General features: G+C 65.7%; 1 protein-coding gene across 1 annotated transcript in view; it reads right to left on the reverse strand.

Moving 5' to 3' along the window:
- FLNC (filamin C) overlaps positions 1-18,566 on the reverse strand; it is a 29,403-nt gene that overhangs the window by 5,787 nt on the left and 5,050 nt on the right. The window contains exons 8-38 of the mRNA XM_058022411.1: positions 17,938-18,138; positions 17,391-17,528; positions 16,871-16,997; positions 16,275-16,411; positions 15,382-15,575; positions 15,120-15,233; positions 14,570-14,713; positions 14,056-14,179; positions 13,477-13,637; positions 13,264-13,354; positions 12,903-13,072; positions 12,255-12,372; positions 11,433-11,695; positions 10,094-10,691; positions 9,320-9,493; positions 8,669-8,831; positions 7,881-8,041; positions 6,874-7,041; positions 6,303-6,426; positions 6,057-6,213; positions 5,072-5,261; positions 4,501-4,524; positions 4,157-4,404; positions 3,442-3,529; positions 3,217-3,357; positions 2,895-3,023; positions 2,601-2,774; positions 1,864-2,025; positions 1,321-1,524; positions 490-642; positions 276-398 (exon numbers count right to left, since the gene is read on the reverse strand). Coding sequence (XP_057878394.1) covers positions 276-398; positions 490-642; positions 1,321-1,524; positions 1,864-2,025; positions 2,601-2,774; positions 2,895-3,023; positions 3,217-3,357; positions 3,442-3,529; positions 4,157-4,404; positions 4,501-4,524; positions 5,072-5,261; positions 6,057-6,213; positions 6,303-6,426; positions 6,874-7,041; positions 7,881-8,041; positions 8,669-8,831; positions 9,320-9,493; positions 10,094-10,691; positions 11,433-11,695; positions 12,255-12,372; positions 12,903-13,072; positions 13,264-13,354; positions 13,477-13,637; positions 14,056-14,179; positions 14,570-14,713; positions 15,120-15,233; positions 15,382-15,575; positions 16,275-16,411; positions 16,871-16,997; positions 17,391-17,528; positions 17,938-18,138 — 5,163 coding nt within the window. The remainder of the gene's footprint in view (positions 1-275; positions 399-489; positions 643-1,320; positions 1,525-1,863; positions 2,026-2,600; positions 2,775-2,894; positions 3,024-3,216; positions 3,358-3,441; positions 3,530-4,156; positions 4,405-4,500; positions 4,525-5,071; positions 5,262-6,056; positions 6,214-6,302; positions 6,427-6,873; positions 7,042-7,880; positions 8,042-8,668; positions 8,832-9,319; positions 9,494-10,093; positions 10,692-11,432; positions 11,696-12,254; positions 12,373-12,902; positions 13,073-13,263; positions 13,355-13,476; positions 13,638-14,055; positions 14,180-14,569; positions 14,714-15,119; positions 15,234-15,381; positions 15,576-16,274; positions 16,412-16,870; positions 16,998-17,390; positions 17,529-17,937; positions 18,139-18,566) is intronic.

The raw sequence follows: 18,566 nt of genomic DNA on the forward strand, positions 1-18,566 counted from the left end.
AGTGGCTGAGATGTGTCTCCATCCCCACGGCCCACAGAGCAGGAGGAGGAAGAAGATTAGGACGGAGAAGGGAGAAGAAGAGGAGGAAGAGAGGAGGATGATGGAGCATGAAGAGGAGGATAATGGGGGATGGAAGATGAGAAGAGGAGAAGGAAGAGGAAGAGGAGGAAAAGAGGAGGAGGAGGAGGAGGAGGAGAAGGAGGGAGGGTGGGAGGAGGAGGGGGTAGGAGGAGGAGAAGAAGGAGGAGGAGAAGAAGGAGGAAGGCCAACCATACCTGGGATCTTGAGGTTGAGGTCGCAGGTGCTGCCAACAGTGGCGATGGAGGGTGCCTGCCGCCGGCGCGTGATGCTCTCCTTCATGCGCCCCTCACCCGTCACCTTCACCGTGAAGGGGCTCCCTGTGGGACACAGTTACCTCCGTCACCCCCTGGGCTCCTAGCACCCCTCCCCACCACTGCCCTCTGTCCCCCATGTGTCTCCCAGCCCCACCTGGGACATGTTTGTCAGCAAACTTGATGTTGATGATGTAGTTGCCGGGCTCGGTGGGGCAGTAGGTGACTTTGCAGGTGCCATCCTCCATGTCCTCGCAGTTAATGTCCACCTTGCTGGGGCCCTCAATGGACAGGCCCAGCCCGCCGTAACCTGGGTGGATATGGGGATGTGATCAGCGGTGTCCCATGGAGGCTGTCCCTGTCCTGGTCATGGTCACACCACAGCCACAAACCCAAATTGTCCATGGTCACCACCCAATCCCAGTCATCACCCCTGTCCTGGCCACGGCCATGCCATGGTCACCACAGCATCACCCTCTTGGCTGCACCATGGACATGGCCACCACACCATCCTGGCCACGGTCAAACCATGCCCATAATCATGGCCACCAGCCCATCCTGTTGTCCACAGCCATGGCATGGCCTTAGCCACATTTCACCTGGGCATTGGCCATGCCACCACCATGGTCACCGTCCCATTTAGATGAAGGTCACAGTATAGCCACCACCTGATCCTGTGCTGGCCACAGCTGTAGCATGGCCATGGTCCTCAAATCATCCTGGCTATGGCCACATGGCCACCACAGCCACCATCCAGCCCCAGCCACAGGGACCATCCAGCCTTGGCCATGACCATCACCACCATCCCTTCCTGGCCACATATAGCTCTGGCCACCATCACATGTGGCCTTAGTACACCACAGCAATAACCATGGCCACCACCTCATCCTTGGATGGCCACAGCCTACTCATGGTCACGGCCATCACCCCATCCAGCCCTTGGCCATGGCTAGCCCTGCCCCATGGCCATCCCCCACCATGTCCTCACCAGCGCTGCGTGTGTCCACGATGAACTCAGCCACCTCAAAGGTGTGGCCCTCCAGAAGCCCCTGGCCCCACACTTTGACCCGTCCAGCATCACCAATCTCTGACTGTCCCACCAGGATCTTGAAGGGGCTGTTGGTGACGTGCTGCCCGCTCTTCCGCACGCTCACCACGTGCTCGCCCACCTCCTTGGGCGTGAATGAGATGCCTGGGGAGGACACAGCGGTCACACACCACCACCAGACATGGCCACTACACATGTACCATCCCCAAGCCACTGCCACTAGCCCCTGGCCACCTCCACCAGCCCATGGCCACCATCCAAGTCCCCTGACTATGGCCACCAACCCCCTGCTGACCCAATGCCACAAGGCTACCCATCCCTCTGACCCCCTAGTCCCACTGTTCCCTGTCCCAACAAGTCCCCAGGTCCCACATCCTCCTCTCATGTGCCCATGTGCCAGTTCTCCTGTGCCACATCTGCATGTCCCTGTGTCCCCGTGGTGTCCCCGTGGTGTCCCCGTGGTGTCCCCGTGTCCCTGCACACCGATGTGGCGGTTGGGCAGCCTCTTGAGCAGGCATGGCTCCTCGTTGCCCGAGGGTGCGCGGATGGTGGCCGCCAGCAGGCTCAGGTCCGTCTCTGCGATCTTCAGGGACACATCCGTTGAGGTGCCCACATTGAGCTGGGACGTGCGCATGGAGTCATCCCCTGCAGAGACGCCATCAGCAGGGACATCAGCCCAAGGTGGACGACAAGATGAATATGATCCCAGGGGTTCCCAAAGCCCCCACAAGGTCCCAGTGGACATATGGAGAGGGTCCTCAGAGTCAAGGGTCGCCCAAAGCCGTGTGAATAGCATCCTCAAGGCCATGGATAGAGTCCCCACAAGGTCTACATGGCCTTGTGATGGGGTCCTCAAAGCTCTGTGACACCCCCATGGCCATGGTTTGGGGACTCCAAGGTTTCACAGTGTCCCCAAGGCCATGGGAGGGGGGATCCTGGTGGCCAGGGATGGACAAGAGACACCACAGCTGTCCCAATGGCCATGGGGCAAGTGTGCCCATTACCCCACAGGTGTCCCCATGACCATGTCATGGTCTTTGTGACCCACAGGTGCCCCCATGGCCATACAAGTGCCCCCACAGCCTCGCAGGTGCCCTCATGGCCATTACTCCATAGATGTCTCCATGGCCAACCAGGTGCCCCCATGGCCATGTGGAGCTGCCAAGAGCCCCCAGAACTGCCCCAGCCCGCAGTGTGCACGGTGCCCCAGCCTGTCTCACCAGTGATCTTGGCAGTGAAGGGGCTGCCCGGGATGTGTTTGTCATCAAAGCGCACGATGATGCTGTAGTCGCCAGGGGCTGTGGGCAGGTAGGACACGGTGCATGTCCCGTCCTTGTTGTCCTGGCAGGTGATCTCCGCCTTGGAGGGACCTTCCACCGCGAGCGACAGCCCACCTGGAGGCACAGGCGTTGTCAGAAGGCACTGGACAAGGGGAGGCAGCAGGGCTCTCCAGTCCCTCCTGATGGCACTGGGGGGTCCCCATGACCTCCCAGCCCCCCTTGGCCATCACTCACCCTCGCCAGCATCCTTGGTGACAATGGTGAATGTGCACGGCTTGTTGACCATCCCATGGCTCAGCCCAGGCCCATAGGCACTGACGTGGCGTGGGTTGATGGCATCCACGTAGAACTGGAGGGGACTCCCTGGGGACACAAGGGACAACGGTCAGGGACACCCCAACACAAGGGTGACCAACCATGGACCCCACAGAGACATTCCACAGGGACATTCCACACCGTGGTGCGTGCCTGCCCCACAGGAGCCCAGCCAGGGCATAGTTGCATCCACTTTCCTCAGACACCTCCCAGTGCCCCCCAGTGCCCCCCAGCAGCTCACCAGGGATGTGGTTGCCATCGTAGCGAATGTCCATCTCGTGCAGCCCCTTCTCAGAGGGGGCATAGTGCACTGTCACCGTCCCGTCCTTGTTGTCGGTGATGCTGGGCCGCGCTGTCTTCCCCGAGGGCATCCGCACCTCACCTGGGGGTATTCCGTCAGTAGGGGCACCAAGAGGGGGCTGGTGCCTGAAGGGGTGCTCCCCATCCCCACAACCCAGTGCTGTACCTGTGATCTCACCCTTCTGCACCGTGAAGGGGATGACGAGGTTGAAGGGCCGGAGGTTCTCGGTGGTGGCTGGGGGCTCCTCCGTGGCCTGATCATGGGGCAGAGAGGGAAGGTGAGAACCTCATGGTGGGCTCCCAGCCCCAGGGTGGCCATAGAGGGGACATGAGAATGCCCAAGGTGGGCTCCCAGCCCTGTAATGATCCTCAGACCTCCAAACCCCATGGTGTCCACCATGATCCTAACAACGCCCAACACCACAGCCCTGGCCCCACAGTGCCCACCATGGTCTCCCAACTCTCAGCTCCATGATGGTCACCATTGTCCCAGCACTGCCCCTCTATGGTCCCCCAGTTCCATAACTCCCATCATGGTCCCCCAACCCTACAGTGCCCATTGTGCTCTTGCAGCTCCACGCTGACTGACTCAACTCTCTGTCCCTTGGTGTTGACCATGGCCCCAGTCCTCTGTCTGTTGATGCCTACCACGAGGTTCCAACCCCACCATGGTGTTACCCTGGTGTTCAAAATCTGTCCCTTGCTGTCCGTTGTGCCCTCAACTCTTTGCCCCTTGGATCCACCATTTCCCAACCCCACCAAGATTTCATCCTGGTGTTCAAAATGCAGTGCCCCACTCACCATGACATGGCAGGGGCTGTTGGGGACGTACCCCACTCACCGTGACATGGCAGGGGTTGTTAGGGACGTGCCCCACTCACCATGACATGGAAGGGGCTGTTAGGGACGTGCTCCCCACCAAAGCGGATGGTGATGACGTATTTGCCGGGCTCAGGAGCGGTGTAGAAGATGTCAAAAGTGCCGTCGTGGTTTTCCACCACATCCACGTCCAGCTCGGCACCGTCAGGCGTTGACACCTTGCAGGTGACCTTGCCCTGCCCCGCCGCCTTTGCGTCCACCGTGATCACCGTCTCCTCGCCGATCTGGATCGTGGGGCCCAGGCAGGCACCTGCAGGGAGGGTGGGGTCAGGGCCACGGGGGGGCTCCAAACCTATCCCCCAACTGCCTCCTCCCAGCCCCCCAACTGCCCCCTGGCACCACTTACCCAGTCCATGGCCCCCAATGGATACTGCAAGAAAGACCAGGGAGAGCGGTGAGAAGGGGTTGGGGGGCTGGTTGGGGGGCCAGGGGGGCCGAGGGGGCCGGGGAGCTCCGGGGGGGCCGGCACATCCTGTCCTGGGGGCACCCATTCATCCCCACTGCGCCGCGGGGCAGGTCTGGGGCGGTGGCAGGGGTGCTGGGGGGCAGCAGTGGGGCAGGGGGTGTGCTGGGGGGCAGCAGTGGGGCAGGGCGTGTGCTGGGGGGCAGCCACGGGGTGGTGGGGGTAAGGCAGGGGTGTCTGGGCTGGGTGCTGCGGGGCAGCAGGGGGGCACTGTGGGTCAGTATATGGGTGTTGTGGGACAGCAGAGGGACACTGTGGGTCAGCATATGGATGTTGTGGGGCAGGAGGGGATGCTGTGGGGCAAGAGGGACGCCGTGGGGCAGGGAGGGGTGCGCTGGGGCAGCGAGGGGACATCGTGGGGCAGTGAGGGGATGCTGTGCGTCAGCAAGGGGATGCCAGAGGCCAGCAAGGGGATGACACGGGTCAGCATAGGGACACTGGGGGGCAGCCCCACCTGTGACGAGGCACTTGCTGGCATCGCCAGAGGGCACGGCCAGGACGCGGAAGGGCGATGCGGGGATCTCGTCTCCCCCGTACTTGACAGTGCTGGTGTAGCGCCCCGGCACGTCGGGCACGTAGGACACCGTGTAGGTGCCGTCCCCGTTGTCCCGGATCGAGGCCTTCTTGGGCTGTCCCTCGGGGTCCTGCAGGCAGCCCCATCAGTGCCCGTGCTGGGGGCACCCTGTGGGGCTCAGCACCCAGGGGTGTGGGGAAAGGGCACGCTGTGGGGCTCAGCACCCGAGGATGTGGGGAAAGGGCACCATGGGGCTCAGCACCCGGGGGTGTGGGGAAAGGGCACCCTGTGGGGCTCAGCACCCCGGGGTGTGGGGAAAGGGCACCATGGGGGGCTCAGCACCCCGGGGGTGTGGGGAAAGGGCACCCTGTGGGGCTCAGCACCCGGGGATGTGGGGAAAGGGCACCCTGTGGGGCTCAGCACCCGGGGATGTGGGGAAAGGGCACCCTGTGGGGCTCAGCACCCGGGGGTGTGGGGAAAGGGCACCATGGAGGGCTCAGCACCCCGGGGTGTGGGGAAAGGGCACGCTGTGGGGCTCAGCACCCCAGGGTGTGGGAAAAGGGCACCCTGTGGGGCTCAGCACCCGGGGATGTGGGGAAAGGGCACCCTGTGGGGCTCAGCACCCCGGGGTGTGGGGAAAGGGCACCATGGGGCTCAGCACCCCGGGGGTGTGGGGAAAGGGCACCATGGGGGGCTCAGCACCCCGGGGTGTGGGGAAGGGGCACCATGGGGCTCAGCACCCCGGGGTGTGGGGAAAGGGCACCATGGGAGGCTCAGCACCCCGGGGTGTGGGGAAAGGGCACCATGGGGGGCTCAGCACCCATGACCCCCCTGCACTGACCAGGATCTGCACGGTGAGCAGCCCATCCCCAGCATGCCCCCCACAACCCTCACAGTCCCCCACATCTCCCCCTCACACACTGACCAGGATCTGGACCGTGAGCAGCCCCTCGCCGGCGTCGCGGGCGTCGATGGTGAATTCCACGGGCAGGCTGGCAGGGATGCCCCCCGCGCTCAGCCCGGGGCCGCTCGCCCGCACCTTGCTGGCATCATGGGTGGGCAGCGCCGTCACCTTGAAGGGGCTGGGGGAGGCAGGGAGTCAGGGGGGCGCCGGGATCTCCAGGCTGTGTGGGGATCCTGTCCCTTGTGCCCACCCGAGGCAGGGTCTCACCTGCGTGGCACCTCCTGCCCCCCGTACTTGATGGACACGGTGTAGGGCCCATCGGTGGCCGGCGTGTAGGTGACCTTATGGGTGCCGTCGCCGTTGTCTCGGATCTCCACTGGCTCCGGCAGCCCTGTGGGACAGTGGGACGTGTGGGGTGGGGACACGTGAGGCAGGGAGACGTGTGGGACAGGAGGGCATAGAGCAGTATGTAGGGCACAACCTCCCTGGGTGGATCTGAGCATCCATGAGGACGACACCCCATGGAGTTGGATGCCCTATGAAGAAGGACATCCATGGGGCTGGATGTCCTATGGGGTAGGACACTCTATGGAGCAGGACGTCCACAGGTAGGACACCCTATATAACAGGGGACACCGTGAGGCTGGGCACCCTTTGGAACAGGGCATGCATGGTGCCAGACAACCCAGGAGTCAGGGCACCCCAGGGGCAGGACTCTCCATAGACCATGGGATCCAAGGGCCAGGACATCCTATGGAGCAGGACAAGAGGCAGGACACCCCCAAGGCCAGGACACCCCACGAGACACAGGCCCCCTGCCCCCCATGTCCCCACGTACCAGTGGGCCCCAGCAGCGTCACCTCGAGGGCGGCACGTCCCGCGGCACTGACGTCCACGGTGAAGCTCTGGGGCAGCCGGGCACGGACACTGGGGCCCAGCCCCGGCCCCGAGCACGTCACCTTGGAGGCGTCCACAGCATCCCGCACTCGCACCCGGAACGGGCTCCCTGTGTGCAGAGAGGGGTCAGGGCATGAGGGAGGCGCCATGGGGCAGCTGGGGATGGGGGCAGAGTGGCAATGCCAATGGGAGTGTGGGTGCAGTGTGGGGATGGGGGCAGTGTGAGTGTGGGGTCAGTGTGAGTGTGGGGTCAGTGTAGGAATGGGGTCAGTGTGAGTGTGGGGTCAGTGTGAGTGTGGGGTCAGTGTGGGGATGGGGTCAGTGTGGGGATGGGGTCAGTGTGAGTGTGGGGTCAGTGTAGGAATGGGGTCAGTGTGGGGATGGGGTCAGTGTGAGTGTGGGGGCAGTGTGGGGATGGGGTCAGTGTAGGAATGGGGTCAGTGTGGGGATGGGGTCAGTGTGGGGATGGGGTCAGTGTGAGTGTGGGGTCAGTGTGGGGATGGGGGCAGTGTGAGTGTGGGGTCAGTGTAGGAATGGGGTCAGTGTGAGTGTGGGGTCAGTGTGGGGATGGGGGCAGTGTGAGTGTGGGGGCAGTGTGAGTGTGGGGTCAGTGTGGGGATGGGGGCAGTGTGGGGATGGGGGCAGTGTGGGGATGGGGGCAGTGTGGGGACCAGGTCAACATGGCCATGAGCTCAACAGGGGCACAGGGACAGCGTGGCCATACAGTTGGCGTGTCCATCATGTCATGGACACTTTGTGGGGTCAGTGTGTCATAAGGTCAGTGCCATCGGTCAGTGTGGCCTCGGGGGTACCAAAGCCATGGGGACAGCACAGGCAGGGGACAGCTTGGCTGCGGGGCCACCGTGGGTGGGTGACCACAGTACAGCCCTGTGCCTGAGAGATGACAGTGAGGACGTGTCCCGCAGCCCCGTCCCCGCGTGTGCCCACCTGGGATGGGGTGGCCGCCGAAGGTGATGTTGACGTCGTAGTCACCAGGCGTGAAGGGGACGTACTCCACAGCGCAGCTCCCGTCCTTGTTGTCCTTGCAGGACATCTTCGCCTCTGAGGGACCCTCGATGGCCAGGCCCAGCCCCCCGGTGCCCGCGCCCCTGGGGACATGCCACCGCTCAGAGAGGTGACACGGGCACGCCAGGGGGAGCAACTGCCATGGTGGGGAGATGGAGTGCCACCTCCCTGGCAGGGGGAGGGACGTGCCACCTCCCTGGCAGAGGTGGCACCTCCATGGCAAAGGGACAGAGATGATATCCTGGTGACATGGGATGGAGGTGGCACATCCATGGAAAAGGACACAGGTGGTAGAGGATGCAAGAGGTGGTGTGGGACCTCCGTGGCAGAACATGAAGATGCCAGAGTGGTGGCATGGGATGGAGGTGACAGGCTGGGGGTGTGGGATAGAGGTGGGACATGCACATGAAGGGCACAGGTGCAAGAGGATAGTGGTGGCACTTCCACGACAGGCAATGGAGATGGTGGCCTGGCATGGAGGTGACATCTCTGGGGGAGGAGTCCATGGGTGTGGGAACGGAGAGACTCAGGGCTGGTGCCCACCTGGTCTCCACAGTGAAGCAGGGAGCCCTGCCCACCCCAAACCCCCCAAGAGGGACAGCATGAGGGGTCCATGGGGTGGAACATGGCTCGGGCAGGGCATTTGTAGGGCAGGGCATTTGTAGGGCCTTTGGGAGCAGGGCTGGGTTGAGGCTGGGGTCGGTGCCCACCTGGTCTCCACGGTGAAGTGGTTGGCCGTGCCCACCACGCCGCCCTCCAGGCCAGGGCCGTGTGCCCGAACGCGGGTGGGGTCGCAGCCCTCGGCCACCCCCACACGGAACGGGCTCTTGGGGACCGCCACGTCGTCGTATGTCACCTCCACCAGGTGCAGCCCTGCGACAGGGACACATCACTCACTGCCATGGAGGGGCACGAGGGGCCTCTGCAGTGGGGATTCTCAGGGGGTCAGGAGCTGTGGGGGTCCCTCAGTGGGGTTTGAAAGGCCTTGGGGGTTTTGGGGATCCCTGGATGAGGTTTTTTGGGGAGGCTGGGAGTCCCCGGTTGGGATTTGGCGGTGTCTCAGGGGTCTTGGGGGTTCCTGGTTCTGGGGATCCAGCGGGAATTGAAGGGGGTCCCCACTTGGACATGGTATGGGAAGGTCCCTCCCTCTCTGAAGGTGCCTCATGAGGAATGGAGGATGCCTGGCCAGGACTTGGGGTCCTGGGGGGAAGCTGGAGTCGGGTGTAGGAGCAGAGACCCTGGGGGAGCTCATGGTCCCTGAGGTTCCCAGGGGTCCCCTGGGGATGCCTGTGCTCTCCAGTAGGGTCTGGGGGTCTCCGGGGGTGTTGGGGGTCCCAGGGGGGGCTGTGGGGGTCCCTCACCCTCCTCGAAGGGTGTGTACTCCACGCGGTAGGTGCCATCGCCGAGGTCGGTGACGAAGGTGTCGATGGGGGTCCCTGAGGGGTTCAGCACCCGGGCCTGGACGTGGGGTCCCCCGGTGGGGGCCAGGGCCCGTGCATCCACCGTGAACTCAGTGCCCACCTCCCGCAGCACTCCTGAGGGGCACAGGGGGTCAGGGGGCCCAGAGCTCACCTGAGGGTCCCTTACAGCAGCCTCTGAGAGCCCCCTCAGCACACAGGGGCCTCAGGGGCAACTGGCACACCCTTGGGGTCCCACCCCACACCTCCTGCATCCCCAGAACTTCCCCCCAGGAATGAGGGGAAAACCACAGGGACCCTGAGTAGTGGTGGTGGCAAGGGGGACAGGGGGAGGAGAGACGCCTGTGGGGTGCCCAGGAGAGCCCCCATTAGAGCGGATGCCCATGGGGAGGAGATGTTGGTGTCCATGGGAGAGTCCACAGTGACGGGGTTGTCCATGCAAGGGGCAGGTGCCCATGGAGGGATGTCTAGAGGGTGCCCAGAAATCACCCACGTGACAAGAGCTGTCCATGGGGTGCCCATGGGGCTGGAACGCCTGTGAGCGGGGATGTCCACAGAGAGGGAATACCCACGGGGATGGGGTGCCCATGGGGATGCTCATAGAGGGGAGATGCCTGGTGTCCACAGGGGTACCCAGGAGGAGGAGATGCCCACAGGGACGGGAGGAGACCCCCGCCCAAGGGAAGGAGGCGCCACGGTGCGCGGCCCCTGGCTCACCTCGCGGCTCCACGCCTTTGCCGTAGACCTTGACGCTGCTGGTGTCCACGGCGGGGTCCACGGTGACGCGCACGGGGCAGTTGGGCACCGGGAGGCCGCCGTAGTTGATGGTGATGGTGTAGGCGCCGGCGCAGGCCGGGGTGTAGGTGATGGCATAGGTGCCGTCGCGGTTGTTCTGCACCAGCACCTCGGCCTTGACGCCGGCCTCGGAGCGGATCTCGATGGTGAGCTCGGCCTCGCCGGCCTGGGAGCAGTCCACGGAAAACACGGCGGCCTCGCCGGCGCGGCCGCGCTCCAGCCCCGGCCCCGAGGCCGTCACCTTGGCCGGGTCGAAGGGCGCCGTGACCGCGGCCGTGAAGGGGCTGCCCGGGATGTGGCGCCCGGCGAACAGGATGTTGATGTGGTACTCCCCGGGCGCCGTGGGCAGGTAGGACACGGCGCACGAGCCGTCCCCGTTGTCCTGGCACTCGATCTTGGCCTCGCAGGGCCCCTCCACTGTCAGCCCCAGCCCCCCACTGCCCGCGCCCTGCGTGGCAATGGAGAACGGCGCTGGCACCCCAACACGGCCGCCCTTCAGCCCCGGCCCCGAGGCCACCACCTGCGGGCACAGGGACACACGGGGTCAGGGGACACAGGGGCAGGGGGAGGGCAAGGGGGACTCAGGGACAGGAGGAGGTCAAGGGGACACAGGGACACACGGGGTCAGGGGGACACAGGGACAGGGGGAGGGCAAGGGGGACACAGGGACACATAGGGGTCAGGGGGACACAGGGGCAGGGGGAGATCAAGGGGGACACAATGACACATGGGGTCAGGGGGACACAGGGACACACGGGGTCAGGGGGACACAGGGGCAGGGGGAGGGCAAGGGGGACACAGGGACACATAGGGGTCAGGGGGACACAGGGGCAGGGGGAGATCAAGGGGGACACAGTGACACATGGGGTCAGGGGCACACAGGGACAGGGAAGGGCAAGGGGGACTCAGGGACAGGAGGAGGTCAAGGGGACAGAGGGACATGCAGGGGTCAGGGGGACACAGGGACAGGTAGGGGTCAGTGGACCCCCGTGTGACTGCCCTGCAGCCCCAGCCCCGAGGCCACCACCTGCTCGCACAGGAACACGTGGGGTCAAGAGGGACATGCAGGGGTTAAGGGGGTATAGGCACATTTGGGGCTTGTGAGCAGCACACGGGGGTCAGGAGGGCAGAGGGACACACAGGGGCTGGGACACAGAGGGGCTGGGACACACACACCCCCGTGACACACACACACACACACACCTGTGACACACACCCCTGTGACACACACCCCTGTGGCACACGCGTGTGCCAGGCTCACCTTGGAGGGGTCAGGGGGCAGCAGAGCCTCCACAGGGAAGGGGCTGCCTGGCACCGGGTGCCCGTCGTAGGTGACCTCGACACGGTGGGGCCCCTCCTCGGAGGGCGTGAAGGTGACGGGGTGGGGGCCCCCGGGGGGGGCAGGCCCCACTGTGCAGGGCACGGGGCGCCGCGAGGGGCCCGTCACCTTCACCTCCAGCTGGCCCTGGCCTCCTGCGCCCTGCGCCTCCACCTGGAACTCCTGCACCTGCCCCACCTCTGCCTCTGCGGGGGAGTGGGGGGTCAGAGCGGCACCCACACCCGGGGGTGCCCCCAGACCTACGGAGAGCCCCACGCCCAGATGTGTCCCCCAGACCCGGGGCAGGGAGTGCGTGTCTGTCCCAGGGTGTGTCCCCTCCACCCAAGGGTGTCCCCCACATCCAGGGAATTGTTTCCCCACAGGGTGTGTCCCCCCCATGCCCCCACCCATATCTGTCCCCCATATCCTGGTTGCTCCCATGCACAGGCTGTCCCAAACCTCTCCTGCTAGGGTGCCCCCCAACCCACCCTTGGGGCCCCCAAGCTGCACCCCCATAACCAGGGTGTGTCCCCCACCCAGGTACCCCCATATGCAGTGTCTGTGCCCCATGTGCCCTCACCCCATGCTGACCCCACACTCAGAGTGCCCCCCAGGCTGATCCTGCCCCAGGTGTCCCCCCAAGGTCTCTTCTTCCCCCAGGGTGCCCCCAGTGCTCAGGGGTCCCTTCCAGGGCCCGCCCCCCACCCCGCACATGCAGGGTCCCCTCCCTGGGGTCCCCCCACCATTCCCCAGCGCTGCACTCACTGCTGTTGAGCCCCTGCACCTTGACCTTGCCCAGCTGCAGGGGGGGAGCCACAGTGACGGGGAAGGGGCTCTTGGGGATGGGGTCCCCCCCATAGGTGACCACCACGGACAGGGGGCCCTGCAGGAACAACTCTGCTTCAGGGTGTGCCTGGGGACCCCCACACAGCGCCCAGCCATGGGGCAGAGGGCAGGCACCCAGCGCTGGGGGGTTCCAAGGGGGTGCCAGGGGACACACAGCCATGAGGCCGAGCGGGGCTGGGGGTCACCCACGGCTGCTGGGGAGGGTGAATGCCAGGGATGGGGAATCCAAGGACCTGGGGGTGCCGTGGGTTGACAGGCACACACGTGGGGCTGCAGCTGCCCCCGGAGGTGCCACAGAGGGGGGGTGTCCATGGCAATGGAGGGGTTCATAGGGGTGGGTTTCCCAGGAGCTGGGGGTGCCTGTGGGGAGGGGGGGCTCATGGGGTGCCCCTACACACTGGGCTCTGTGGGGGGGTGTCCTTGGGGGAGCCCAGGGGATGGGGTGTGGGTGAGGGGGCCCCTCTTGGGTACCCCTGTGGTTGGGCATTGCCCCTGTGTGCTGGCCACACACTCCCCCAGGGGTGACCCTGTGGTCTGGGTGGGATGTCCCGGCCCCCCAGCACGCACCTGCTGCAGCGGGGTGTACTTGACCGTGTAGGAATAGTCGTGGTTGTCGATGACCTCGAAGTCAGCAACCGCCGGGCCCGGCCCCGAGCCCACGAACCGCACGTCCAGGGGGGCCTTGCCCGCGCCCCGCGTCTGCACGCGGAAATGGGTGGGGGTCCCCACCTCCACCCCTGCAGCGCAGCACCGGGTCAGGTCACTGCGGGACCCACGGGACCCACAGTCCCTGCCCCACAGCACCCAAAGGTGGGTGGGGGTCCCCACCTCCACCCCTGCCCCCCTTGTCAGCCCCGTGGGACCCACAGCACTCACAGCACCTGCCCCACAGCACCCATCGCCCTCAGCCCATGTCCCCTGCCCTCACCTGTCCGGCTGAGCCCGGGTCCCTCGGCTTTGACCTTGCTGGCATCGTGGGATGGATCCACCTTGATGCGGAAGGGGCTGGAGGGGATCTCCTGGGGACCAAGACCAGGGCACAGTGACACGGGGGCACCACGGCATCACAGCCCTGGTGCCTGGGGGCACCCACAGAGTGCAGGACGGACCCAGGGGCCATGGGGCAGTGCCAGGCCCTGACCTGGTTGGCAAAGAGCACCATGATGGTGTAGAGCCCCGCGCCCGGCGCCGTGTACTTGACCGTGAAGGTGTCGTTGTCGTTCTTGATGATGTCAAAGTCGATGTCGGCCTCCAGCGGCCCCACCACGCCCGGGGCACACTTGATGCCAATGCTGACGTCACCTGTGGGGTGCCCGGGTCAGCGGCCCCCGCTCCCAGGGGGACACCAAGGAGTGGGACCGGGCAGATGGGGCAGGGGGCAGGATCGGGGCTGGAGGTGATGGACAGGGCCAGGACTGACGGACCAGGATCAGAGATAACGGACCAGGGATGCAGGTGCAGGGTCAGGGATGCCGGCCCAGGAATCCTGGACCAGGAGCAGGGACAATGGACCAGGATCACGGATGTAGGACCAGGACCACGGATGTAGGACCAGGACCAGAACTGATGGGCCCAGAATGAAGGACCCTTGATCCAGGAATGATGGAGCAGGACTGGCAGAAATGGTGCAGGACCAGGGGTGCTGGGCCAGGGGTGCTGGCCCAGGGACACAAGGCTCATGCCCAGAGGAGTTCCCAGGGTGCCCCCCCGTTGCACCCACCCTGTCCAGCCTCACTGCAGTCCACGGTGAAGTAGGTGGGTTCGTTGGCCTTCAGCCCCGTCTTCTCCACACCCGGCCCGTGCACCTTCACCCTGCTGGGGTGGCTGCCCTCACCCACGCTCACCTGCAGGCCCACAGTGTCTCATGGGGCAGGGGCACAGACCCCTCTTCCCCTGACACCCCACAGGACTGGGACCTCCAACCCCACCATGGCACCCTGCCTCCATCCAACCCCTCCAGACTCCCTTCCCCAGCACTCCATGGGACCCCCAGCCCGACCCCAGCACCCTATAGGTCTGGGACCTCCATCCCCACGCCCAGCACCCCATGGGACCCCCATTTCCCTCCACATCACCACCGCATGGGCCTCCAGTCCCAGCCGGGCCCCCAGCCCCACGGGACTCCCATGCCCCACAGCTGACACCGTAACACCCTCCATGACTGACACCCCCTCTTGACACCTCAAGGGACCCCCACGGCCATCCCTGCACCCACGGGCCCCCATGACACCCACACGGAAGGGGCTGTTGGGGGTGTTGACGCCCCCCCAGGCGACGATGACTGTGTGCTTCATGGCCTTGGTGGGCACGTAGACGCAGTGGAAGGTGCCGTCACCGTTGTCCTTCACCTTGATGTCAATGGGGAAGCCCTCGGCGTCCTGTGAGCAGCAGGGGGGAGGTGAGGGAGCCCAATGGCACTCAGTGTGGCACCCAATGGTGCCCAAGGGCACTCAGCATTGGCCAATGGCACCCAAGAGTGCCCAACAGCACTCAGTGTGGCACCCAAGGGCGCCCAAGGGTGCCCAACGGCACTCAGCATTGGCCAATGGCACCCAAGGGTGCCCAATGGCACTCAGCACTGCCCAATGGCTCCCAAGGGTGCCCAATGGCTCTCAGCGTTGGCCAATGACACCCAAGGGTGCCCAAGAGCACCCAATAGTGCTCTAGGTGCCCAACAACACTAAATGGAACCCAGTGTTGTTCAACAGTACCCAAAGGTGTTCAACACCACCCAATGCCACCCAACACCACCCAATGCCACCCAGCAGCCCCTGGAGCTCCCACCTGTGCATAGAGCTTGAGGGGCCCCTTGCCGGCACCACGGGCGTCGATGGTGAACTCGGCCGGGCGATCCACGATGCAGCCAGTGGGCTCCAGCCCCGGCCCGAAGGCCTTCACCTATGGAGAGGGGGTTGGAAGGATGCAGTGGGGTGCTGGCACCCCCAGCACCCACAGGTGAGGCGCAGTGGGGCACAGTGGGGCACAGCAGGGCACTGTGGAGCACAAGGGCGCCCCAGGATCCGTGGGTTGCCGTGGGTCGCAGCACCTTGTCGGGCCAGGAGTCGGGGGGAGCGGGACGGATGTCAGCCATGAAGGGGCTGTCCCGGATGTCCTCGTCGTCGCACACCACGTGCACGGCGTACAGCCCCGGCTCCGTGGGCCAGTAGCGCACATCGCACGAGCCGTCGCCCTTGTCATCGCACTCGATGCGCGCCTGGGACGGGCCCTCGATGGAGAACCCTGGGGACACCGCGGACACTGTCACCTGCGCCTGTGCCACCAGCCCTGGAGCTCGTCCTCACCCCCTGCGCCTGTGCCACCACCCCAGAGCTCATCCTCACTCCCTGTGCCCATGCCCCCAGCAGGGTGACACCTAACATGTCTTTATGTCCCCCCGCAGTGGGGACCCCCAGACCATTGTCCCCTCTCTGTGACCATGTCCCCCCAGTGTGGCACCACCCGTGTCCCCTGACACCTCTGGGGCCACCCCCAACCTGCCCCATGTCACCACCTCTGCACGCCTGTGTCCCCACAGCACTGGGGGCCCCCACTATGGTGCCCATCCTCCAGCCTGTCCCCGTGTCCCCAATGGGTCCCACACACTCCATGCCCTGGACCCCACCATAGTGACACCCCCACAGTGCCACGCTGCCCATGGTGCCCCCCATTCTGTCCCCAACACGGTGTCACCCCACCACATAGCCCCTACCCTGTTCCCACCACAGGACCTCCAGCCCTGTCCCCATGTCCCCACCACGGTGCTCCAACCCTGTCCCCATGTCCCCCACTTCAGGGCTCGCCCAGGGTCCCCACCACAGTGCCCCCCACCTGTACACTTGCTCACCGAGGGTCCCCACTACAGTGCCCCCCACCTGTACACCCCCTGCTCACCGAGGGTCCCCACCACAGTGCCCCCCACCCGTACACCCCCCTGCTCACCGAGGGTCCCCACTTCGGTGCCGACGGCCTCGACCACGAAGTCTGCAGGGCGCCCCACGACGCCGCCCTCGAGCCCCGGCCCCCAGGCCCGGACCTTCTGTGTGCCCGGCTGGGGGGACACCTGCACCTCGAATGGGCTGGGGGCACAGGGACAGGCAGGTGTGAGGCGGCTGTGACACACCTGTACACACCTGTACACCCCCATCCCCTCACACACCGGCACCCCAAACGGGCTGGGGGCACAGGGACAGGCAGGTGTGAGGGAGCTGTGACACACCTGTACATCCCCTCACACACCTGCACCTCGGGCTGGGGGCCGTGGGAGAGAGGGGATCACACTACACCTGCACCCCCCAGTCCCCCCAGATACGTCCCACCCCTGCGGGGACACCTGCACCGCAAATTGGCTTGGGCAGATGAGGGAGGGCTTGTACCCCCCACCCAGCCCACATTCCCCAGACCCCCACCCCAGGGGCACACCCGCATCTCAGATGGGCCGGGAGGGTGGCGGGGCAGTGAGGGGCGGGTTTGTCCATCCCCCCGCCCCCCATTCCGCACAGGCCCACCCCCTCCGTGCCCCCGAGCTGGGCACTGACCTGCGGGGGATGGCGTAGCCGCCCCAGGTGATGGACACCTGGTACGTGCCGGGCACCCGCGGCACATACTCGCACTCGTAGACGCCGTCACCGACGTCCCGCACCGTCACCGGCTCCTCCGTGCCCCCTGTGGGACGGGTCAGATGGGCACCCGCCCCAGGGCACCCCAACCATCCCACCTCCATGGAACACCTCATGGGACCCCTGCCCATGCACCCACCCCAGGGCACCCCAGGCATGCACCTCCCACGGCACCCCAACCATCCCACCTCCATGGCAGCCTCACGGGACCCCTGCCCATGCACCCACCCCAGGGCACCCCAACCCATGGTCAACCCCAGGATGGCCTCCAACCATCCAGCCTCCATGGACCACCTCACGGGACCCCCACCCACGCACCCCCCTCCCCATGGCCACCCCCACGGTGTACCTGGTCCCCGCAGCGTCACCCGCAGGTCCCCAGTGCCCACACACAGTGCCCCCAGCCTGCCAGCCCCATGCTCCCACACGTGGCACGTACCTGGTCCCCGCAGCGTCACCCGCAGGTCCCCGCTGCCCGCGCCCCGGGTCAGCACCTTGAAGTCGGCCACGTCCTGCACTCGGACCCCCCGTGGCTGCAGCCCCCTGCCCGTGGCCCGGACCGCCGAGGGGGTGCAGGCTGCAAACTGCCGTTAGCACCTCCAGGAGCCAGGGGGACCCTGGGGAGCCCCCAGGGACAGGGACGGGGGTGTCCCAGGGCGGGGAGCGGCACATGGGGATGTCCTGGGGACAGGGGAGTGCCGCGGTGTCCTCAGGGACACAAGGAACCAACCCCTGGGGACAGGGGTGCCAGAGGGACACCCTGGGAAGTGGGAGGGGACCATGGTGCACCCGTGGTCACTTATTGGCGTCATGGACCACCACGGTCACCACTGGGTGCCCCGGGGCCACCACGGTCACCACTGAGTGCCCTGGGGCCACCACGGTCACAGCTGGGTGATGTGGAGCCGCTGATAGGTGTCATTGTCATAGCTACAGTGGCCACAGATGTTTCTGGAGCCACGTGGGGACCCAGGAGGGAGCCTCACCTTCAGCCACGTTGACAGTAAAGGGGCTCCTGGGGACCTGGGCGCCGGCGTAGGTGACACAGATGGTGTGTGGCCCTTCGAGGACGGGCCGGTAGGTGCAGCGGAACACGTTGTCCCCCTTGTCCTCCAGCATCACCTCCACGGTGTCCCGTCGGCCCTGGGGGTCCGTGATCACCACCCCCACATCGCCCGAGCCAGCCCCTGCCGTCGCCAGGACACGCGCTCAGTGCCATGGCCAGGCCACCGTGGGGACGTGTCCCCAGAGTCACCAGCCGTCCCACGGCCCTGTCACCCTGACCACGTGCTCACGGCCATGGCCAGGCCACCGTGGGGACACGTCCCCAGAGTCACCAGCCGTCCCACGGCCCTGTCACCCTGACATGGCCCCATGGCCACGTGCTCAGTGCCATGGCCAGGCCACCGTGGGGACACGTCCCCAGAGTCACCAGCCGTCCCACGGCCCTGTCACCCTGACATGGCCCCACGGCCACCAGACCACCCATGGCCACGGCACAAGGAGGACACAGTCTTGGTGCCACTTGCCATGCCATGGCCCTGCCACCCACCATTAGACCACCGCATGGCCATGTCACCATGAAGGTGTGGCCCCAGAGCCACCAGGTCATGCT

This window comes from Melospiza georgiana, chromosome 4, assembly GCF_028018845.1.
Source record: "Melospiza georgiana isolate bMelGeo1 chromosome 4, bMelGeo1.pri, whole genome shotgun sequence".
NCBI lineage: Eukaryota > Metazoa > Chordata > Aves > Passeriformes > Passerellidae > Melospiza > Melospiza georgiana.